Source organism: Syngnathus acus, chromosome 10 (assembly GCF_901709675.1).
Source record: "Syngnathus acus chromosome 10, fSynAcu1.2, whole genome shotgun sequence".
Taxonomy (NCBI): domain Eukaryota; kingdom Metazoa; phylum Chordata; class Actinopteri; order Syngnathiformes; family Syngnathidae; genus Syngnathus; species Syngnathus acus.
Window position 1 is genome coordinate 8,550,039 of NC_051095.1, and position 21,349 is coordinate 8,571,387.

The 21,349-nt window shown below is 41.3% G+C and overlaps 1 protein-coding gene across 2 annotated transcripts in view; it reads right to left on the reverse strand.

Annotated features, from left to right (window-relative positions):
• The window catches only part of slit3 (slit homolog 3 (Drosophila)), a 168,992-nt gene that overhangs the window by 3,102 nt on the left and 144,541 nt on the right, over positions 1-21,349 (reverse strand). For both annotated transcript variants that reach the window (XM_037262169.1, XM_037262170.1), the window contains 10 exons: positions 20,584-20,681; positions 16,437-16,576; positions 13,789-13,882; positions 12,742-12,879; positions 12,296-12,536; positions 10,140-10,270; positions 1,146-1,300; positions 817-968; positions 541-698; positions 46-251 (listed from right to left, as the gene is read on the reverse strand). In XM_037262169.1, the coding sequence (XP_037118064.1) occupies positions 46-251; positions 541-698; positions 817-968; positions 1,146-1,300; positions 10,140-10,270; positions 12,296-12,536; positions 12,742-12,879; positions 13,789-13,882; positions 16,437-16,576; positions 20,584-20,681 (1,513 nt within the window). The remainder of the gene's footprint in view (positions 1-45; positions 252-540; positions 699-816; positions 969-1,145; positions 1,301-10,139; positions 10,271-12,295; positions 12,537-12,741; positions 12,880-13,788; positions 13,883-16,436; positions 16,577-20,583; positions 20,682-21,349) is intronic.

Sequence of the window (21,349 nt, forward strand, 5' to 3'; positions counted from 1 at the left end):
ATGGTCGGCTGTTCTCCATCACCGTTTAGACACATTGAGGCTCACCGGTATCACAGGTGGGTCCGGCATAGCCAGGCAGACAGTTGCATACGGGCTCCCCTCCCTCAGACACCCTGCACTCGCCGTGGCCGCAGCGCTGCCCCCTGCAGGCTGTGGGCTCCTGCTGCTGCTCACAGAACTGGCCCTGGTAGCCTTCGCTGCATTTGCAGCTGTAGGACGCCCCCTTGGGTACACATAAGCCGTGAACACATCTGAAGAGAGAGAATTGGGAAAATAGAGTTGTAAAAGAAGGCAACATATTTGAGGCCGACTAATTAAAATCTTCGGCTTGTTTTTTTTTGTCCCATTTGCCCTTAATTACAACCATTTGTACATGTGGTTAGTTGTGGTTAACAAATTTCATGTTGTATGCGGACACATCATTGAAAGGCAAACTCGATTTGAAAACAAATCTGGAGCATAGTGACCTAGCGGATCTGTCTCACAGTGCAAAAGTGGGTGATGAATTAATGGATGGATAATATATTGTTTGGTGCCCACCTAGTGCCTTGACAGGGATTTGGCACTGTGGCCTGCTCGCACAACGTCCCGCTGCGTCCGGGCGGGCACTGACAAGTGACGCCCATTTCTCCGCCCTCTCTGCACGTTCCCTGCGCGCACACGCTGCACGAGTGACAGCCCACCAGGACGCCATCGCTCTGTGGGCAGGAGAAGATATACTGAAAGTATATACGTATATCAGCAGTGAGGCCATCAGGTTTCAGAAATTTGTAGCGGGGGAAAGAACAATGAAGCAGGATATAGTAAAAACAATACCTTGCCCTCGACCGGTCGCCCTCCCGTAGCTCTATAGCTCAGGTCCTGCGCTTCCCCGTTGATTTGGACATTGTGAATGCAACCGTTGAAGAACTGAGGCGAGCGCTCCGGACTGGGCCGAAACCCCGTGGCCAGGACCTGGTAGGGTACGCCTGGACGACGGGTAGACACGGCGTGGCGAGACAAAAGAGGAAGCTTTTTAAGGATGCAGGCATGTCCTCAGCACATCTTCAGAAGCGTGCATTTGTGCACATATGGCAAATGTTTCAACACCACTGCAAAGAGCCATACAGATATGGCTATGGGTTTCTAAGTGTGCGCCGGTGTACCTCCAATGTAAAGCTGCGTGTCGTGGTCGACGGAGGGTTGGCGCGCCAGCTTGCCCAGGCTCTTGGGAGCGCCGTTGTCCACCACCAGGCTGAGCGAATGGTTCTGAATCAACAGCTCCACAGTGTGGAAAAGCCCGTCGTTGACAGACTCCACACTGTAACACATGCGCGGAAGAAAGAGGAGGCAATTTCAGTATGGTTTCAATTATGACGAATTAGAGCCGAGAGAGGAGGAAATTGCCAGACAGAAAATACGCAAAACATTTTCAGGTCAAGCGTTTACGCTTTTGTTTTTTATGTGAATCCACCAACAAGAGTAAAAAAACGAAGCAAGAAAAAACTGATGGACATCAGGTACAGTGAACCCAGGTAGGGCTTGGCTCTCTGCCCAAATGGTGATAATGAATGCCCATGATATTGATTATATATTCCACAAGATGGCGGCAAAGCACATTTTAATAATAGACAAGGGTACGGTCTGACTAAACAAAGCTCCTCTCTGCCAAACAAAACCAAAGCAAGCCTAAGAAATATTTGATAGTAAACCCGTTTGGCCTGTTGTACTGCTCTTTTGAAATGATCCATATTGGTCTCATTTCTTATACCACAAAAGCCTGGCATGTATTTTAACAGGGGTGTGTAGACTTTTCTATCCAGTGTAACTTATATAATTGCGGAGGCAAAGTCATAAAAAGACCCCTACTGATTTTTAATGCTAAGCATGGACAATGTTTATTAGCCAAACTTCAAACTCCCAGGTCAACCCTAACGATTTTGAATGATGTACGCTAAAGTCAATGACCTTTTCCACCCGTCTGTGTGAACAGTTGAGGTTTCCCCCCGCTAAGTGGTTTTAGCTGGAGGGGTGACAGCCAGCCAGAGAGACAGTGGTTTGGCACAGCTAAGAGGAAGACAAGGGGCCGGGAAGTGTTGAAAGAATATGAGGGGTGGGTATAAACTCAACCGGGGCCTCGGTTTTACATCGAAAAAAAAGATAAGGACATGAATGACACTTATGTTGTTACATAAGTAGTTCAGGAGCTTCACTTCAACTTTGATTGACAAACGTTTAGACTATAGAATAGTCACATTAGGAAGATCTTCCTAACAGCCAACTACACGCTAGCTTCACTGAAGACTAAATGGAAAGCGAATGCATGTTTTGTCTTTATGGACCTCTGAACGAATGGATACAACATATGAGTGTAATATACTAAGAGGATAATTTCAATTGGCTCGGAGGAAGAAACGAACATTGTACAAAAAAAACACCACCAAACAATGCCTTAAGACTGGCCCGGTAGCTAAATACTAACATATATAATGGAAAATGCAATTGACATGCTAACATTAGCGTCAATATTTGCAATTTGAGCCCTGTTTAAGCAATGAATATTTGTGCAACCAACTACGGTGACTTAAACATGACCTGCAATCATATTTTATCTTATAAGATTATAGAAAATGCTATTAACATGCTAAAGGTTAACATTGCTATTTGAGGTATTAGAACCCTGAAAAGACTTTTGTGCACCAAATACTGCCTCAAAAATAGCCTACTAGCTTAATGCAAACATATAATGGAAAAGGCCACTCTTAGCATTAATATTTGCAGTTTTAGAACCCTTGAGAAATGAGCATTTGTGCATGAATGGAACAAGGCATGTTGACAGATAGAAAAAAAATGCTAAACTGTTTTAAAATTGCAATTTCCCCTTTAAGACTGGAAATTCTATGAACGCTTGCTTGTCTATATGTGTCCTGCGATTGGATGGCAACCAGTCCAAGGTGTCCCAGCCTCAAGTCAGCTGTCAGTCATCCACCTTTTTGCTTGGTTTGGTCCACATTTGCATTGGATTACTTCATTCGCATCCAAACAAAGCCGGGGACTAAAAGGCTTGTGGCATGGAAGCAGCCGAATAAAGCGCATACCGGTCGGTGTCAGTGTTGGAAAACTCACACACACTACAAAGAAGAGCAAAAATAGTTCCGACACGCACTATGTTATTCTTTTTTTCTCTCCTCCCAACACACCCATGTACACATCATCATCTCAGCCCGCGTTAACCGCAATACAAACACACGTTTAAACCCATTTTCCTCAATTTATCCTCATATATAAAGCGCAGATAATTGGTTCAAGGTGTTACTCGGATTATGGAGAAATTCATGCGTTACATCAACAATGGCAGATGACTTCCTGCTTTTGAGAAAGAAAAAAAAAAAAGGTTAACATCAACTGAGTTGTGCATTTTTGCTGGTTTGCTGAGAGCCAAAGCAGATGTTCAACATGGTTTCTATTAGCCGCTGTGTAATTTAATAACAAACCCATCCAGGCACAGTGATGGCCTCATAGACCTCTCTCGTCTCTTCATCTTTTACTTGCTTTCGATTTTCCATTTTTATCAATCAGAATTGATGTACTCATCTTTCCAATTCAATTACTTTGAAAGTAAATGTATTTTTTTTGTCCTCATCTTTCTAATCCAATTACTTCGAAAGTAAATGTTTTTTTTTTTTTTGTCCTTGTAATTCCATTTACAGCAGGCGGGCAAATTTGTTCTCAAGAGGGACAGTTGATTTTGAAAAACTGAAAAATGATTGAAGTCATTTTTATATGTGGTCAACGTTTCTTCGTACAACTGTTTATAAATATTCAATTAAATGTACACTTTTCTGTTTTGATATTATTTAGGATAAATGAAATCGTATAAAATCCAGACAATATTTCAATGATGTACTACAATTTATTTAATACATCTATAAATGAATGAATCAAATATTTTCTTTAATTGCTGCTATTTTAATTTATTGAATATTTTTATAACATAATTGAGTCATGTTTACTCATTTTTATTTACTTTGAAACAAATAACGTATTTACTAATATTTTCATTTGAATTACAATGAAGCAACCAAATAATACATTAGACTCATTACATAGATGAAAATAACCATTTTAAAAATGATGTTCTATTGACAATAATTTGAAAAAAAATGCTGAATTAATACCATGAATACAATATTACAGGAGTCGTTCCAATTGTTGCTTTAGAATCTCCTCGAGAGTTAAAATCAAAAAGCCACTGGGTGGCAGAAGAGCACAACTGACTGGACTTTTACAAGGTAAATGCTGAACGTGTGCCACGTATATCTTTATACCTCAGTTGTCTGTGTAAGTTAATTAAAAGCAGCTCCTTAAGACAATTTAGTAAAAACACACAGTAGGAAACACATGCACATTTAATAAAAACACACAACTAGAGGTAAAATAAATAAATAAAAAGCACCCTCTTAAAATCATAAACCAATTACACCCAGACCAGATGTAATTACAAGTAATTGACTTTATCTCAAAGAGCCTCACAAAATATATGTTTGGATTCGCTCCACTTACACTGTTAAATCTAATTATGTGCTGCTGTCATTCCCCTGGACTAGATTTGTTGATTATTTAGGAATAAATTGACGGTGTTCATGCGAAGCTTGTTTGTACTGCCAGTACATACAAGCGAGTCATTGTGCGTCTGGGTGCGTGTGCGAGAGCAGCCCGAGCTGATTACAGTGACACGGTGCAGACATGCTAGGCAGCCCCGTATTACCGTGGTAACCTCCATTAGTTGTTGCCGAGAAGGCACAGCTGCTTTGCTCTGCTATTCATTTTTTTTTTCTTCCCCCTACTCCTCTCTTCATTAAAGCAGGTTTCTTTGAAAAGTCGCACCAGTGGCCGTTGGAGGCAGCATTCCAAGAATGAGCCGAGACCTTTTTCCAAGCAAAGGTTTTCTCCATCTGAATATTTACATTGCATTTGGGACTTTTAAATTTTAAACTTAGAATGTTTGAGGAATGCCTGTGGACCAAAATTGAGTTCAGATGCTTTGACCACATCGACAAAAACCCCCCCAAAAAACATCCCTATGGAAATGGGTTTGTTATATTTTGCTTCCACAATGCGTGCAAGGTGCAAGCAGTGCCATTCAGAATACATGTCATTCTTGAACACGGGGAATTATTTGAGGGAAAAGAAACCATTCAAGTTGTAGCACTGCACCCATACGCCATTATGTCAAACTGATACTCAAACTAATAAAAACTAAACCAAAACAAAGCATTTTCAAATAATAGAAATGAATACAAACTCACTTTCTTTTCAAAACTAACTGCATTGAAAAAATATAACAATAAAAAAATCCAAAACTATTTTAACCCTGGTCCCATTATTTCCCTGGTCCCATTATTTTTTCCCCTCACCACTGTCCATCATTCTGTCCTAAAGTCTGCCCCCTTGTCCCTTCAACCTTCTGCTGCTGGCCGTTGAGTAACAATACAGGTAGACGCATTCTGTCTGACCTGATTGGAGATTAGCCTGGCATTTAGTAAAGGGCAGCGCATTAACACACAACAAATGCATTCTCATACCCACACACATGCACACACGCACGCGCATGCAGGAACACCCACCATAGAATTGAAGCCTTTCATCCGATACAAAGCTAGTGGAAGGATTTGCACGACTGCGTCTTTACTTCGTTGCCACTAATCATGCAATTGTAATAACTTTTCAAACTAACTTTGAAACACATTGTAAAATATAATTCAAAACGGAAAAAGTACGGTACATATCGTAGTGTCTGTATTTGCCGTGCCTTTACGAGGCGGGGTCTGGTGGGTGCAATGTGATATCAGCAAATCTGTGTGACTGTCTAAGTGTGAGCTGTGGCAGACAGCAGAACAGTGAAAGTATTACAGTGCATAATACGGAAACTTCAGGGTTCCAGTGTTTGTTTACATTGGTTTACAAGCAAGATGAGATGACTCACTTCAAATTAGTGTGTTTTTGGCAGCATTAGAGCCCCCCCCCCAAAGTGCCGCTCTTGTTTTTTTTCTTGGTGCCAAAGTGCTGAGCCCAGATTGTGGAGGCAGCAAAACTTGCACCGTCCCGCGCAGCCTTGAGGTTTTGACTCTGCTCAAGCAGTAATTTTTGTTCAAATTGGGGCAGATAGGATTTGGGTAATCAAAAGGACATAGGTAATCAAAAAATGGCACGCATTAAGAAATACATAGCGGGTTGCGGTGGAGGCTTGGAGTTGGGCCGGATTCATTTTGCCTCCAAACTGCTGAATAGTGAGCAATGTGGAGACGGGCTGTTCAATTCAATGAATATGTCTCCTGCCTTAACTTGGACGAATATGGGGTAAATTAATATTTACACCTCTTAATTGATCAACTCACTATGCACTCTGGTTAGTTGTACTAGTTGCCCCTGGTGGACAAATACAGTTAATCGGGATGAAGTTAAGTGTTGTGGGCAGCTGAATTCGGGCACTACGCGGGGGATACCCTGAACTGGTCGCCAGCCAATCGCAGGCCACACAGAGACAAAGTAACCATTCACACTCTCACCTAATTTGGATTGGTCAAACGGCCTACCATGCATGTTTTTGGGATGCGTGAGGAAGCTGGAGTACCCGGAGAAAACCTACAGAGGCACGGGGAGAACATGCAAACTCCACACAGGTAGGCCAGGGTCAGAATCAAACCCACAACTCCTGAACCGTGTGAGGCGACGTCCTAACTTCCCGCTCTGGAATTTTTCTACTCGGAAAATGGGACGACAATCGTAATCAGCGTCCAACTGAACAGTAGCTAATTACGTTTGGGTGAGGAGACTCGTGATTATCACGTCAGTCAAGATTCAGCGATCTGGGTGTGGTGTATTTTGTCAGTGATCTAGAGTGGCCCGCACAATATGGGAGCAGTAAGAACGCATCTGGCCATTCTTTATCTTGGTGTGTGGGGACACTCACATTAAATGAGCATTAAACATGTTTTGAGGTGAACTCGAACAGAGATTAAAGCAGAGGGGTGTCAGTGAGCCCAGCTCTTACAAATGGATCAAAATTGGACCCCAAAAAATTCAGAAAAATTGTCTTGCCAGAAAAGTGGAAAAAGTGGACCAAATCTGTATTTTCTGCTTTTCGTTTTCCGTATTGTCCCACTACCGTATTTATATTACAACCACTTTATTGCATTTTGTTTATTTTATATTTTGTCTATTTCCATTGGCAATCCCGGCTTCCAATAGCATCTCTGATCTGATGTGTCTTTTGGCCGAGCAGGCGTGGCCCGTGTCAAGCTAACGAGAGTCGACAAGGATAATTCTCGGACTCGGTCTGTGGTTGAGTCCCCCATCCGTCCTGATACGCTCCATCCCGTCGTCATATCCGCACTTAATCATCTGCTTTCATCACTCTCCTCTGTTGGACCACCTATCCCACACACTTGAATCTGTAATAGTCTCGGGCTTTTGTCCAGCCATCTAATACTATCTCAATGAAGGCTCTAAAAATGCAAATGTCCCTGTATTCTCGTGGATATAAATTACTTGTAAAAGTCTTGGGCCACCACTTGCTTTACTGCCAGCAGCTACGATAGGAACACCGCAGGAACCAATTCAGGAAGTTCCTGATTGACCTTGGTAGTTTGTGTTTCAGAAAGGGCTACAAATGTATTTCAAATCTAAACTACACAGGTTTTTTCCTTGGGAGTCTAACACACAACGTTCTCTGCCACTCCTGGAGTGATTTTTAAACGATATCCCAGCTCCTTCATTAAGGGCATCTTGATGACATCCATGTCTTTTAAATGGATCATCTTTATGAACCTTATGAGCTTCATGGAGAACAGGAGCTATATCTGTTCTTCTCAGCCAGGAACTGTCGAAGCAAACGCAGCATGTTGTCTTTGTTGGTTGATCATCTTAGCCCACAATGGAGAGAAGACTTCTGGTTTGAATTTGAAACACGTCTTTTGTGACACCAGTCCTGACACACCTTGTATGATAAAGCGATCCATAGGACAAACCACAAAAAAAATTCCATCCGGAGGAAGGTGCAGGCACATCATTTTGGTTTGGGACAATCGAATCCGTTAGAAGACAATTAACTTAAAAGGATTTTGTCATGACCAGTCCAGCTGTGACAACAGCCCTAAGGTTCACGGTGTTACAAAATAATGACCTTTATGGGATCCCACACTAAGAACTATTCCTGTACATGTGGTTTATTGGTTTTCGATGAGTTTGCCAATATCCCAAAATGTTGAACTTTGACAAAATGATTTAATGACTTTCTGCCTGTTGTACAAACTCAGCTGTGATTGGCTCCAACCCCCTGCTGTGGCCTTGAACAGAATAAGCTTAAGGAAAATGGATGGATGATTTAAGATTGTACAGCACCCCCTCCTCAAAAAAAGCATATCCCAATGTCTTTGAGCAATAAATCTTCAACCCATTAATAAAAGGTGGCCACCCTTTTATGTCTATAAATGTTTATAAATGTTTAATAAAACTCAGTGCTCATTTATGCAGAGCTCTGAAATTGCATGTTCCTCTGAAAAAGTCTGTTTTCCAGTGAAAATACCGGATTGCTTTTGATAAGTGTTTGTTCAGCCCACGCACAAGCAAGTTTGAGGAGTAAAACAGTCAACACGGAACAATTTAAATGTTTTATGACCCCTTACGGTTAAAAGTCTGAGTAAAAAATGCACAGTCGGTCGACACAATTTGGTTTGAAGCGAGTATTTCTGTTAAGGTACAATCGTGGTCTGTGCAAGAGAAACAAAACATTCCTGACGGCCTTCCAGAAAGTGTCTGATTATATAAAAGTATGACTAGGCAGCTCACTGATTTTTATTCGGTGTTTGGTTTCACATCTTTGCTTTGTATAAGGCTGCATGATTAGCAGTGTTCAAAATCAATTGTTGACATCCCTCTGGCTAATTTCATAGTCTGTCTGCTAATAATTGGGAAATAACGGTTTAAATTTACAGTCTCAACTTGAAGTTGGCTTTGGGAATACGACCAAAGACTGTCGTTTTGTTTTTGTTTTTTCTGGAGGGACATTTTCCAGATATGCACATTTTCATCTTTTGTCCATCACCTCCTTTCTCCTTTATGTTAGGTGAACTTCTCCGAAACTATTTCACAGTCTGTTTATGTTCCAGTCACTTTAGTAAGTGTAGAGATGTTATCTTGGATTATCATCTCTTTTACCCCAAATCACTGCGGAATATCAAATTCTATGAAAATGTGAACGTATCTTCGATACAATATCCAAAGGCTTAAGGCCGGCTAACACACATGAATGAGGTCTCTTGTGCGGACCTTTTGAAGTCTCACCTCCAAAGACTTTTGTTGCCTTTCTCTCGGGTCCACCGCCATCTCGTGGGGATTACGATGGAATTTTGGGGAGTTGGTATTTGTTTATAAAGGGAAACGTTCTGCTATGGATTTGCGAGTCTGTATGGGTGTTGGGAAGAATCAGTCTGTGGATTACGTGCTTGGCCGAATCAGCAGCTACTAAGAAGTCTACAAAATCAAAGCCCAATTGAAATTGTAACCTTCAATATATGAGATATGACTTATCTACCACTTTGCTGTACCGTTTGTAAAGCGGTCAATGCTGAAAACAAGACTATCATTTTGTTACACTTAGCCAGTGTTTCACAAAACTGAATTTTTAGACCTGTTTTGCACATTTTCAACAGTATTTATCACCTTCAACACAAATTCCAATCCACATTGCACCTAAATGCTTAAAGTTGACTACATAGTATTTAAATTCCCAAGTGAGAAAGTGGCGCAGCGGACAAGCCTGCCACTGAGAGGATCTCGGCAAGCCTGTTAGCTCGTGGGCTAGCTAGTGGCAAGCGCTTTTTGTCGCGGCGTAGACATAAGGATAAATTCTAGCTGAAGGAGGCTTTGAGCAGATATATTTTCACAGCTCAAATATGTAGGGTTATGTAGGCATAAAAAATTAATCAAGAAAGTAGTTTCCACGTTTCAGATGAGCGTGGTTCGGCATTCGGCACATTCTGCTTTCCAGATCGGAAAGGACAGCTCTGTAGATCATAACACCCAGTGGGGCAAGGAAAAACTCAACAAACCCCGATTGAGGAAAAATGAGAAACCCTTTGTGTGTGTGTGTGTCTGACCTGTACACAGTCGTGGGAGGATAGCTGGCCATATCATAGATGAGTCGTATGTGCCCTTGGTAAAGTTCCAGAGCCAGGGGGTCGTGATCCTCCTTATACAACAAAATACCATTGTCTTTGTCGGTGGCCACCTGAGGGGGAGACACACAACATGATTTCCGCATCATTCTCCAACTTCATGCATTATTCTGTCAGCGACCCACAAAATCTGCCATGTGTGACAGGACAAACCGCTCGATAATGTACGGCCATCGAGATAATTTGGGTCAATAATGGTTCAGTGTGCACCAATAGAATAAAAAATTCAAAACTACATGGCTGCCTAGTCGATGAAAAGCCCTGAAAACCTCCTGCATGAAGATAACAAGTGTGTCTTTAATCTCTGAACATGTTCTCGTGAGAATTTCCATGGAAATAGTGGGGAAAAAATTAAGCCTTTTTGAAATTCATTGGGAAGTATACTGCATGATGTATCTTTGCCAATCAGTTCAGACAAAAGAAAAAATACAAGTACAGTGGTGCCCTAAAAATGCAGTAGAGCGTGTTAGGACGTGACTCTTGTGGGACCAGGGTTCCCTATCCCTGAAACTTAAGAGTCGAAAGCTCCTGAAGGCAACGACTCATTCATTGACACCCACATCAATCCCCAAACCTGGCCCCGCCTTTTAAAGCCACAAACTCATTGATACTACAGTCGAGCATGAGTAAGGATATCCCAAGTAAACCAAAAAAAAAATACTTGCAACTCACATGCATGAAAACGGAATAATCAAAGCGATAATCTGCCAAATTCAAATCGATAGCTTTAGCCACCTCCCCATCGACGGTCTGTCACAGAAAGACCGTGAGAAAACTAAAAAATAATGAGCCAAAATCCTTTGTCACACTACGTTTCGTGCAAAAGGAGCTTCGACGGCCGTCGGGAACATTATGCTAAGGTAGACTAACGGGTGGCCGTGTGGCTGCGGGGGGCCAAACACTTAACACCGCAGCTTTACCGTGGAGCTCGGCCAAGTCCACAGCTGCTAACAAGCTGCTGGAAAGGAGACAGACAGACAGACAGAGAGAGAGAAAAAGGATAGAGATATGAACAAAGGTTGGATGATAACGAGAAAAAGAGAGTGGGAGAACGTGTTAAAAAAGGAACAAGTAGAGAGTGATTTATGAAGGGCTGTCAATTCACTTTGCTTTTTTCCTCCCCTTTAGTCTCACAGCGGAGGACTTTTGGTGCGGATTTAACAGCTTTGGCATTGAACAGTGAAAAGCTGCTGGCTCGAACGTGGAAGCACACATTCACGTTCACACAGGTGTTAAACATAAGTGTTCTACTTTTATGCATTCTGTCTGTTTCGCTGCAAGATCTGGCGCCTTCAAAAAAGACAGCAGGAAAATACGCCTCAATTGGGATTCGACTTTCAGAGGGCCAGAATAGTCCACAGTGGAAATTGTACTGTAAGATGTGTGCGCATGTGTGTGTGTGTGAGCACAGCAGGTCTTGGATGCAGCATGCTGCAGATGTAGGTTCAATTTGAGTTTCAAAGCTACATTTTATGCTTGGCATGTTGCAAAACGTAAATCTCTTCTTACTTGAGGTTTTTTCTCACATATACCATGCACCCAAAAACAAGAAAAAAAAAATTAATACATCCGTATAAAGTAAAATAAGGTTAATTCTACTTTAAAGAACAAATGTAAAAGTTGTTTGAAATTTGAACTGTAAAAAAAAGGAATTTTAGTATTAAAGTAAAGTATTAATTTTGAATGTTTGTATTTTTTTTTTATGATTTGGGCTAACAGTCAATTTTACACACAATTATTCATTTATTTGAATAAAAAATAGAATAAAACAATCCCAATTTAAAAATGCATCCTTTCTAGTATTATATATGAACGTTATTGAAGTTTTATTATTATTTTTTACAATGAAAAACAAAGACGGATAGTTTCACATTCCACATAACAAAACAACACGGTTTTAAATAATGTAATCTACATATTACGTTTTCATGTTTTTCAGAATAACTGAAGAAAAAGAAGAAATGGGAGTAAATTAAACTTTCATATTTAAATGTTACAAAACCATACAATAAAAAAAATCAGCGTTTATCCGAACTTAACCCCAAAAAACATGCTTGAAAAAAGGCAAGCGAGCATACCTGCAATGAAATATGAACATTGGGGCGTAGCTTTGCGCCCGGGAGCTCCACATATGCCTCCCGCCCCAGGAAGTGGACAGTGGCCATCTTGTCACATTTGTTGCCGTAGAAACCGGGCATACAGCGGCAGACGGGTTCGCCGGCCACCAGCAGGCACTGGGCGCCGTTCTGGCACTCGCTGTGATCGCACGGGCTGGTCTGCAGCAAGATCATGGGCGGGGGATTCTCGCAGAACAAGCCGCTGGAAGGATAAGGAAGTCGTGAAAGGGACGTTTTGAAAATTCAACTTTGACATTGTGAGAGTGGGAATCAATCACACACACAACAACGGAAAATATTTGCATTGGTGTTTATAAATCTGTTTCTGTTTTTACATTTCACTTAAATACAGTGCAAACGCTGTTTGTGGCTTCGTGGAGCATCTGCATCTCCTCCAGGGCTCTTACCTGAATCCCTCCTTGCACACGCACGTGTAGCCGTTGACTGCGTCCACGCACTCTGCGCCATGTTGACACTTGTTCTCCAGACAGTCGTTGTAGTCCTGCTCGCAGAAATGGCCGACGTAGCCTGGTAAACACTCACACCTGCAGAAATATGACTGCCGTTATTACTGTGAGCGATCTTAAGAGACACAATTGTCAAACGTTTCTCAGCGCAGTCTCAAATGGGCTTAAGGTATTACATGACTGTATCCCGTTGTTTGAACGGAAACAGGTGGAAACTGGTTAATTGAACCTTCTGCCATCTAGTAGAAAAACATTTCGTTGTTCTGCCTGTCATTATAAGTCACTGGAATAGAAAGAGGAACAAAGATAACATTGCTAGTACAGTGAACCGAGGACGGATTTCAGCGCCATTATTGGGTATTTTGACGCAGACTCAGCCTCTTAAAAGGTTCATTTTATCAATGCCTTATGAATGTCATTTTATCAATGAAGAAATTATTCACACGTTTTTAGAATTCATACATTTTTGGGGTAACGACCAATCACATCATGTGCATGACTTCTCTAATGCAAATGAATATCTGCTATCCGTCTTTGTTGACAGTGGGAAAATAGGGAAAATAAATTGCCAAAAGAATGGCAGCTAAGCATTTATTCTCGATTAGCTGAAGGTATGTGAAGCTCCTTCAGTTAGTTCACAGCAGCAACACATTTTCAGACACGACGTGAATTCATGAATGCCGGACCACAAATATAAAGAGGTTCCAATGAGGTAACCTGCTGATCTGTCAACAGCGGTTGGGATTCACGGTGACTCTAAACAAGTACAATTTTACTGCAGAAAATTTTATGACAGTATTTGGACATTTTCCATGTCCTCATATCCCATCATCCAAAGAATGCCTCAAGGGAGATTTCTCAATTTCAGTTCTGACTTTGACTCAAGGATGAACCAATCTGAGCTTTTTGGATGATCAAAGGTGACCTTCAGTTTTCTTTACGGTCTTCTGATTTACCCTCTGGACTTGTTTTCCCTCCGTCACTCACCTGTAACTGCGACCAACGTGGACGCACTTAGAATCGTGCTCGCAGGGGTCAAAATCGGGGAGACAGGGATCCAGAACCTCCTCGCAAAGGTCACCTGGTGACAGTGAGAAGGGAGAAATATGACCTCATATTGGTTTGGATGAGGAAAAAATATGGCATAGACAAACATTTGTGATGCGATGTGAGGGGATTACGGCCGATCCGTCTAAGCTTTACAACATCTGTTAACATAAAAGTAGGGCATAAATCAAAGAGAAGACATTAATAGACAGAAACAGGGTGGGAAAAAGGTCTAATTTATGCGCCTCTATCTCCTTCCGACGCCATTAAAACTCTCGTCTTCATTCTGTGCCTGCTTTAATCTAATCCTGACGCCCCCCCCCCTTACTCCCACCATGTCTGTCTCCACCAGCCTTTTCCCAAGACCTTTTATAGCCTTGCTGGTAAATTACACCCTGGAATCAGATGGAAACACTAGAAAAAAAGAAAAAGTGATTTTATAATAGCAGGAATCCGAGTCAGGTTATTTTACAAAGTTAGAAATGTGTATTAATGGCGGCGTCTTGACATAACGTGTAGCTATGCCGCAAAGTAACACGGAGCAAAAACCAAAAGAAAGCGTTCATCTTGTCATACATAATTCATATCTAGTGCTTAGCTTCCCTGAACACGCTGCTTTATTTTCCTTTAGTCACCAAAAAAAAAATCACATACTAAGTCAATATATAGCCACTGGTTAATAATTACGGATGAGATGAAGAGCTCTGGGATTAAATGTGCATGAAGTACATTAGCACTTCTGATGAATTAAAGATAAAAAAAAATCTTTCGTATAGAAGTTGTGAACCATTTTAACAGAATGTGAGAGAAAAACTACACCAGGAGCAAAATCCACAGGAAGTTCAGCCTAGATCTTCACAGTCCCAGTGGGATCTTCCTCACTAAGTATAATGGCCCCCCTGACCTTTCTGCAAAGCCCCCACTTTAAAGTGTCTACCTCACAAACTACATGCTGATCTTCACGTGTTTGACATCTCTGGGGGAACTTAACTCTCGCTGACCATGTGACCTTTTCCAAAGTGGTGACATCACTCTGAAAGACTGACATTTGTTTTGTTGAGCATGTCTGCTTTGCACAAGAAGGTGAGGATTTCTTCCACTGGATAAATTGAAAGACTGAGAAGCTAAAGTAGGGTACAACTCGTTAGCAATAGATTGTGACTCACAAATTTAGGTAACAGAATTCTATCATGAACAATTGCCCCCTGTTAAAGATATTGGCCGTGTTAACTAGGACCATAGATTGTTCCAGAATAATCTACACAAATTTCATTGCTAGGCTTTACACTACTAAACAAGTCCCATTACCAAGCCCACTCTAAACAAATGTCAATATTATTTGCCGTTCCAGGAGGAAAGCGAGAGAAGACAAATACCAGCAAAAACAAAAACAAGCCTCAGTGGCAAGACTATATTTTTCCTACACATTTTTTTTTACTTAACTACAGTGCCCCCCCCTATTCGCAGCTCGCTATTCACAAATTCCAACCCGACTTCAGGTATTCACTGAAAAACAGATTCTTTGATGATCGTAGCGCTGGAACAATTTCTACATCTATTATGTCCTCTGGGAACAATGTTTTCACAAACAACCAGTGTCATCGTAGGGCATTGGATCGAAGGTTCTGCTGTACTGTAAAAACTTGGCTGGAGAAGGGTTGTGTAAGTGAGGGTAAGTGAGTGGGCAAGCAAACTCTTAAGTGAAGCCTGATGATTGGACAACGGGCCACTGAACCATGAGCCAGCTCTGTGTGTGTGTCTGTGTGTGTGTGTGTGTGTGTGTGTGAGTGGCTGGCAGCGCAAGAGGCTTCTGCATGCCAGCAAATGTAATGACACTATGTGTGGGTCTTGACTGAGGTCCAGTATCTACTTTAGAGGTCATTGTCAAGCTAACAAAGAAAAAAACTTAACTTCTTAGTCAGCAGCTGGCGTCACTTTGACTCTCCTTCCCACTTTCAGCACCTCTCTCCCACATCTTTTCTCCTCGCTTTATCAACCCCTTTCTTGACCTCTTTTCATTCGATGACATTTTTATGTTTTCTCCTCACACGCACACACAACACATACACACTCCCGCTTCTGCTGTCCCCAAACTTCCTTCAGGAGCAGCGTCGGGGTCACTGCGGAGCGGCTGTCCATTACGGACTCACCAACCGGCAAAAGTGGAAATGGCCATTTTTGTGTGAGTAAGCAGTTGTGCAGGAACTCTCTGGGGGAAACAGCCCAAGTGACCTAAGAGTCACTCACTTACTTTAGACACATTTCCGAGCACTACATTTCTATTAGATTCTCTCCACTATGCTGTGGAAGGATATTTTGACATGGCTTGTGTTTCTCATAAAACTGAGTATGCCCAAGTGTGATCGGTTAAAATCACCCATCAGATGATGGTCGCTAATAAACAAGCATTTATGATGATTAATGCAGACAATAAATCAAGGTGGAAAAAGGTGATATCACTCAGGATCGTTTTTTTTTTTTTAAGAGAGATCCAACAATTTGATCGTAATGACAGAAAAATCCTCAAATAAAGCCCAGTTATTGGTGTTGACCCCGACAAAGAAGACATTGGTGTGTTCTCTTCCTACCTGTGTAGTTAGGCGGACAGACACAAGTGTAATTGTTGACACCGTCGACGCAGGTGGCGTTGTTCTCGCAGTCGTTGTCTTCGCAGTCGTCCGGGTTCAACTCACAGCGTTGGCCCTCGAAACCCGGCGGGCACACGCAGCTGCACAGCCACATTATGATTAGATTCAGATAAATTGAGTCATGCTGTAAAACTTGAAATAAAAATCAATCACTATCCTGGGGTGAAGCCAAACATATGGTCACTGCATTCCAAAAATAATTAGTATAGCAGCTCAATGCTGGAAATTCATCCAATAGAAAAATTGTATTTTCCAATTTTGTAACTAAAATATTAGAAAGAAGTCCTCGTAACAAAGCGTTATTAATTTGTTTTTGATCGCAAGATAATTGGATCTTAAAAGAGAGATAAATCTGATGAGATGTTTGGAGTCGCCACTAAACCTCATTGAGTATTGTGTCCAGTATTTACAACTCCATTCGGTGTAACATGATGTATTATTGGTTCAACTCAACTCACACACATGTTTTCTGTGTATGTGTTGTAGACATGTATGCGATGATGTGAATTTTCCAAATCTTTGCTTATAAAAGCTCATTCATTAATGTAAGGTTTTAAAATGGGCCCTTCTTTGAAGGTGCGCCTTATAGTCCGGTGCGCCTTATAGTCCGGAAAATACGGTATATAACTCCGCTTTTTCGTTAAGGCCATATTCAAAGTGAATGTTTATGTAATGTGTGGAGTTTCAAAAAGCAACATCAGACATCAACTGACCAATTAAAGGCTAAGATAATTGTATGATTCTAATGAGTTGCTGCGGCTGTTATTCCCCGTCCAATCAGGGACACTTAACTTCTGCTTCCCCCACATCCTCCTTTCTTCGAAGACCTTCCCTTTCATTTCACCCGCCTAACATTTCCCTCTTGATGGCTGCAACTTGTATTCCACCGCCTTCTATCTCACACCATTAATCCCCCGCACACACAACCACAACACACGCAATACACATTTTCTCGACCACAGCTGCACTCAGCAGCTCGCCCACCCTCTTAACTCTTCATCCTTGCATTTGTCTCTCACACTTCATCAAGTTGCTTTACTTTTTTTATTGGATGAAAAGGACTTTTACAAGCAAGGTCATCCCCAAGCTTGTCACTTCACGCCCCCCCCCCCCCCCCACACAGACACACTTGCCTTTCAGCGATCGACACTTCGCAAGGTTCCTGCGTGCTGCTGCATCTGCTCATGTTTCACCCATTTTCACTCTTTAAAGCTGTTCTCTCCCACTCGCCACTTTTTCATGCATCTCACACTGTGATTACGTTTGAAACACGAGCAGGGTTTGACGGTTTGAACTCAGAGAAAGATAAAGGCTGTCTTGAATTTCCAAGATATTTCAAATCAAAGTGTAAAAATGAAAACCCCAATAGATACACATTGTCTAATTTGCATGTACAGTATGAATAATTTACTCTGTTTTTTTCCCCATGAAATAAATGTGCAGTTCAAAAGTGTTAATTGAGACCAGTGAGACCAGATACTCAAAATCTGGTACTAGTACCCCAACTGGTCTGGGTTTACAGTAGTAGTACATGAAAGAATCCCTGTGCAAGTACAGTTCTGTTGTGTTTAACTTTGTAGACACGACATTAAAACTGTGGATAATGTTAGTGCTGCTAGTGATGACAATATACATTGATGAACGCTTACATCCACTACACTACTGTATTATAATATCAGTCACTATAGAGCGCTCAGGGTTTTCTTGAGTGGTATGGGTTTGGGAATGACTGCTTGACACTTATTTTCAATGACAAATGTTATTTAGAAATCTGGATCTGGTATGACGTTCAATTTCTTCTTCTACACGGTTGTTTATGGCACACTAAAACTGAGAGATACAGTAAAAAAGAAAAAGACCAACATTAAAAAGGAAAAAAATACAACATCTGTAGGACCAAAGAGTGCAGATCCCAGCGGCGACATTTTAAACGACTGTCTGCCTGTAGAGTTCCGCACCTGATTGGACTTATCAAATATCCCCAAAGGGTTATAAAACATGTCAGAATGTCAAAGAGGTCGGCCGTAGAGGACATAAGAGTCTACCTGCTCTGCTATCAACATTAGCAGCGCATCTATAAAAGGGTAAAAGAAGCCAGGATATCATTAGCACCCAGGGCCGCTAAAGGCCACATGCATATTGAAACCTTCGAAAAGGCCAAAGGGCTCTCCGAGAAGACGCTAGTCGTCTTCTTGTTTGTCATGTGTGCGCGACATTCAAAACAGACATGCTTATCAAAAACGGCTCTCAGGATGGTGCAGTGCAGTTGTATAAAACTGCAAACTAGGCATCCATTCTCTCGGAGTAGGGGTACATATCGGATTTGTTTTAATTTACCATTACGGGTCAGGACGAATTAGAGCAGGGATGGGCAACTTAAATGCTAGAGGGGGGCAACAATCTTTCATCTGTGCTAATTTTGGTCCATATTGGACCAAAGACTTCGTAGTCAGATGTATGATAAAGATTCTATTTTAAATACAGATTAAATGTAAATTAGATACTATTTAATATATTGCAAGTTCTGATCATACTTTTTCAATGCGTGTATAAATGAGCCACTGTTCTAAGACGACAAACAGTAAAATAAACACATACTGCATGTTTTCGTTCCAGAGCAAAGGGCTCCTCTTATAAAATAAATTGAATTTGTTCAGTATTTTACTCAAAATCAAAATTTTACTGCTTGTCCTACATGTCATTCCAAATCTACCAAAACATATTAGGTAGACTCACGTAATATAGACCAGGTGTAAGTGCAAATGCCATCTAGTGGTGACTGGTGATATTACAACTCGAAAGTACAGTTTGCAGTTCACAGATGTTCTTTTTTCCTCCCTCAATATTCTTATTTTTCCTCATTGTCCCTGCATTTCCCCCCCATTTTCAGCAGTTTAGCCTATTTTCTTGTTGTTCGTGAATAAGGATTCAGTTATGAACTTTATTCTTAGGAAAGTCTATCTCCTGTTGTGGCTCCGTCCAACTTTCATAGTCCGTTCAGCTTCAGCAGCTCCATTCTGTGTGCGGCTGGCCTAACATTATCTTGTGCAAAAGTTGATTTCGTTTACAGATCTCATGCGATTGTGTACCTAAGGAAGTGTCCAATGACAATACATTCCAAGGCAATGTTGCAAAGCCATCAAGTGCACCTCCTCTGGATATATGTAGATTAATGATTGTTGGATTGTGTTACACAATCCACTAAAAATGTGACGGTAATTTTACATTTGATTTACACACTAACTTAAAAAATGATTTATGTTTTCATTCTTCAAGTCAGTGGCCATAATGCTTGCGGCCAACAAAGCCCTCTGTTGGATGTTGATGCAAGCCAGGGTGGCTGATGTTGCGCTCACGTTACCTTCACTGGATTTACCAGCAAAAAGAGAATAAAGGCAAGGACGGCAGCAGCAAGTGATAAATAACAGCGGCGTTGACAGATTTATGTCAAAGCATTCGAGGGGGAGCAGACTGACGATGACGACTGACAGAAGTGGAGGACATTTTTGCGTGGCTATTGAGGTCAGAGAGCAGCTCAATAGAAGCTTTTCTCATCTGTTTCTTCAGCATCCCAGACCACCTCCCACTCACAGACAATAAAACACATCATGAGGTCAAAGTTAGTATCAGGGTATCATCAGAAGACATCAATTATTTTTTCAAGTATGAATTATTTACTGTTGATGGTAGATCCTTTTTTATTGGTTTGCCAGTAAATGATGAGTAGTATATTTTATTCCCATCGTACTTGATACTTAGAGTTGACACTTGTTTTGATTTTCTTCACTATGTCATGCATTTTATCCTATTTGCTTATGCAGTGGTGAATCCTACAATTCTTTTAAAGTATTTTTATCATGGTTAACTGACGCACTTCTGATTGAAAGTTCTTAAATACTTTTTTCCACTTTAGGTTTTTTACGGTTTAATTTCAATCTGAAATGCAAATATCAAATATGAATTTAATTCCCAGATTTAAACCGTTTTAATGCCAGCATGTTCTCATGACTTCACAGCTTTCATTAACATCACAAATTTCAAATAGGTAGGTGATAATTTGTGTCAACGAAAAGGCTCAAATTGGTACCTGAAGTGGTCTTCAAAGCCCGGCTGAAGGTGACACGTCCCTCCATTCAGGCAGGGGAAACTAACACAGGCATTAATGGCCGTTTCACAGTCCTGGCCCTGAGAGAGACAAAAAAAGAGGATATATTGACGGAAATGTGCTACGAGTGGGTTAAAAGTTGATTTTTTTTTCTCTTGTCTTCAGCAGGCCACTTTAATGACAGCTAACATCACAGCATCATCTCTTTCCATTCTCTTGTCATTACTTCCTATTCTTTTCTCACAAGTTTTAATTACCATTGTCACAGTGCACACTCTAGGAACGCTCATATGCACCCAAACCAAACCATTTTCCCCTCTCTGACTTTGACAAGGGCCTTTGTCCTTTTAAAAAGCAAAGTGGGTATAAAGGGTGCATTCATATACAAAGATCTGTAAAAGCGAAAATGAGAGGGTATTGGAATCTCCTCAATGGGTGGATGGATGGATATTTATTAGTGGTCCGCAACTTGACGCCCTGAATCTCACTGTGCTGTGCCCTCAGGAATGTTAAAAAAAATATCTCCCAAGCCACCAATTTCACCAATGGTCAGGAATTTGTGAGACAAGTCTAGGGCAGGACACAAAAAACAAACAAAAAAAGGGTTCAAGGTCCCACGCCTAAAATTCAACAGCAAGTCAGCCATTTTGGTTTGAAGCAACTCCTTGGAAATTTGGCCACGTGACAAAGTATCCCTAATCTACGTAACCCCCGCCCCCACCTACAAACGCAGTGTTAGGAAATTCTT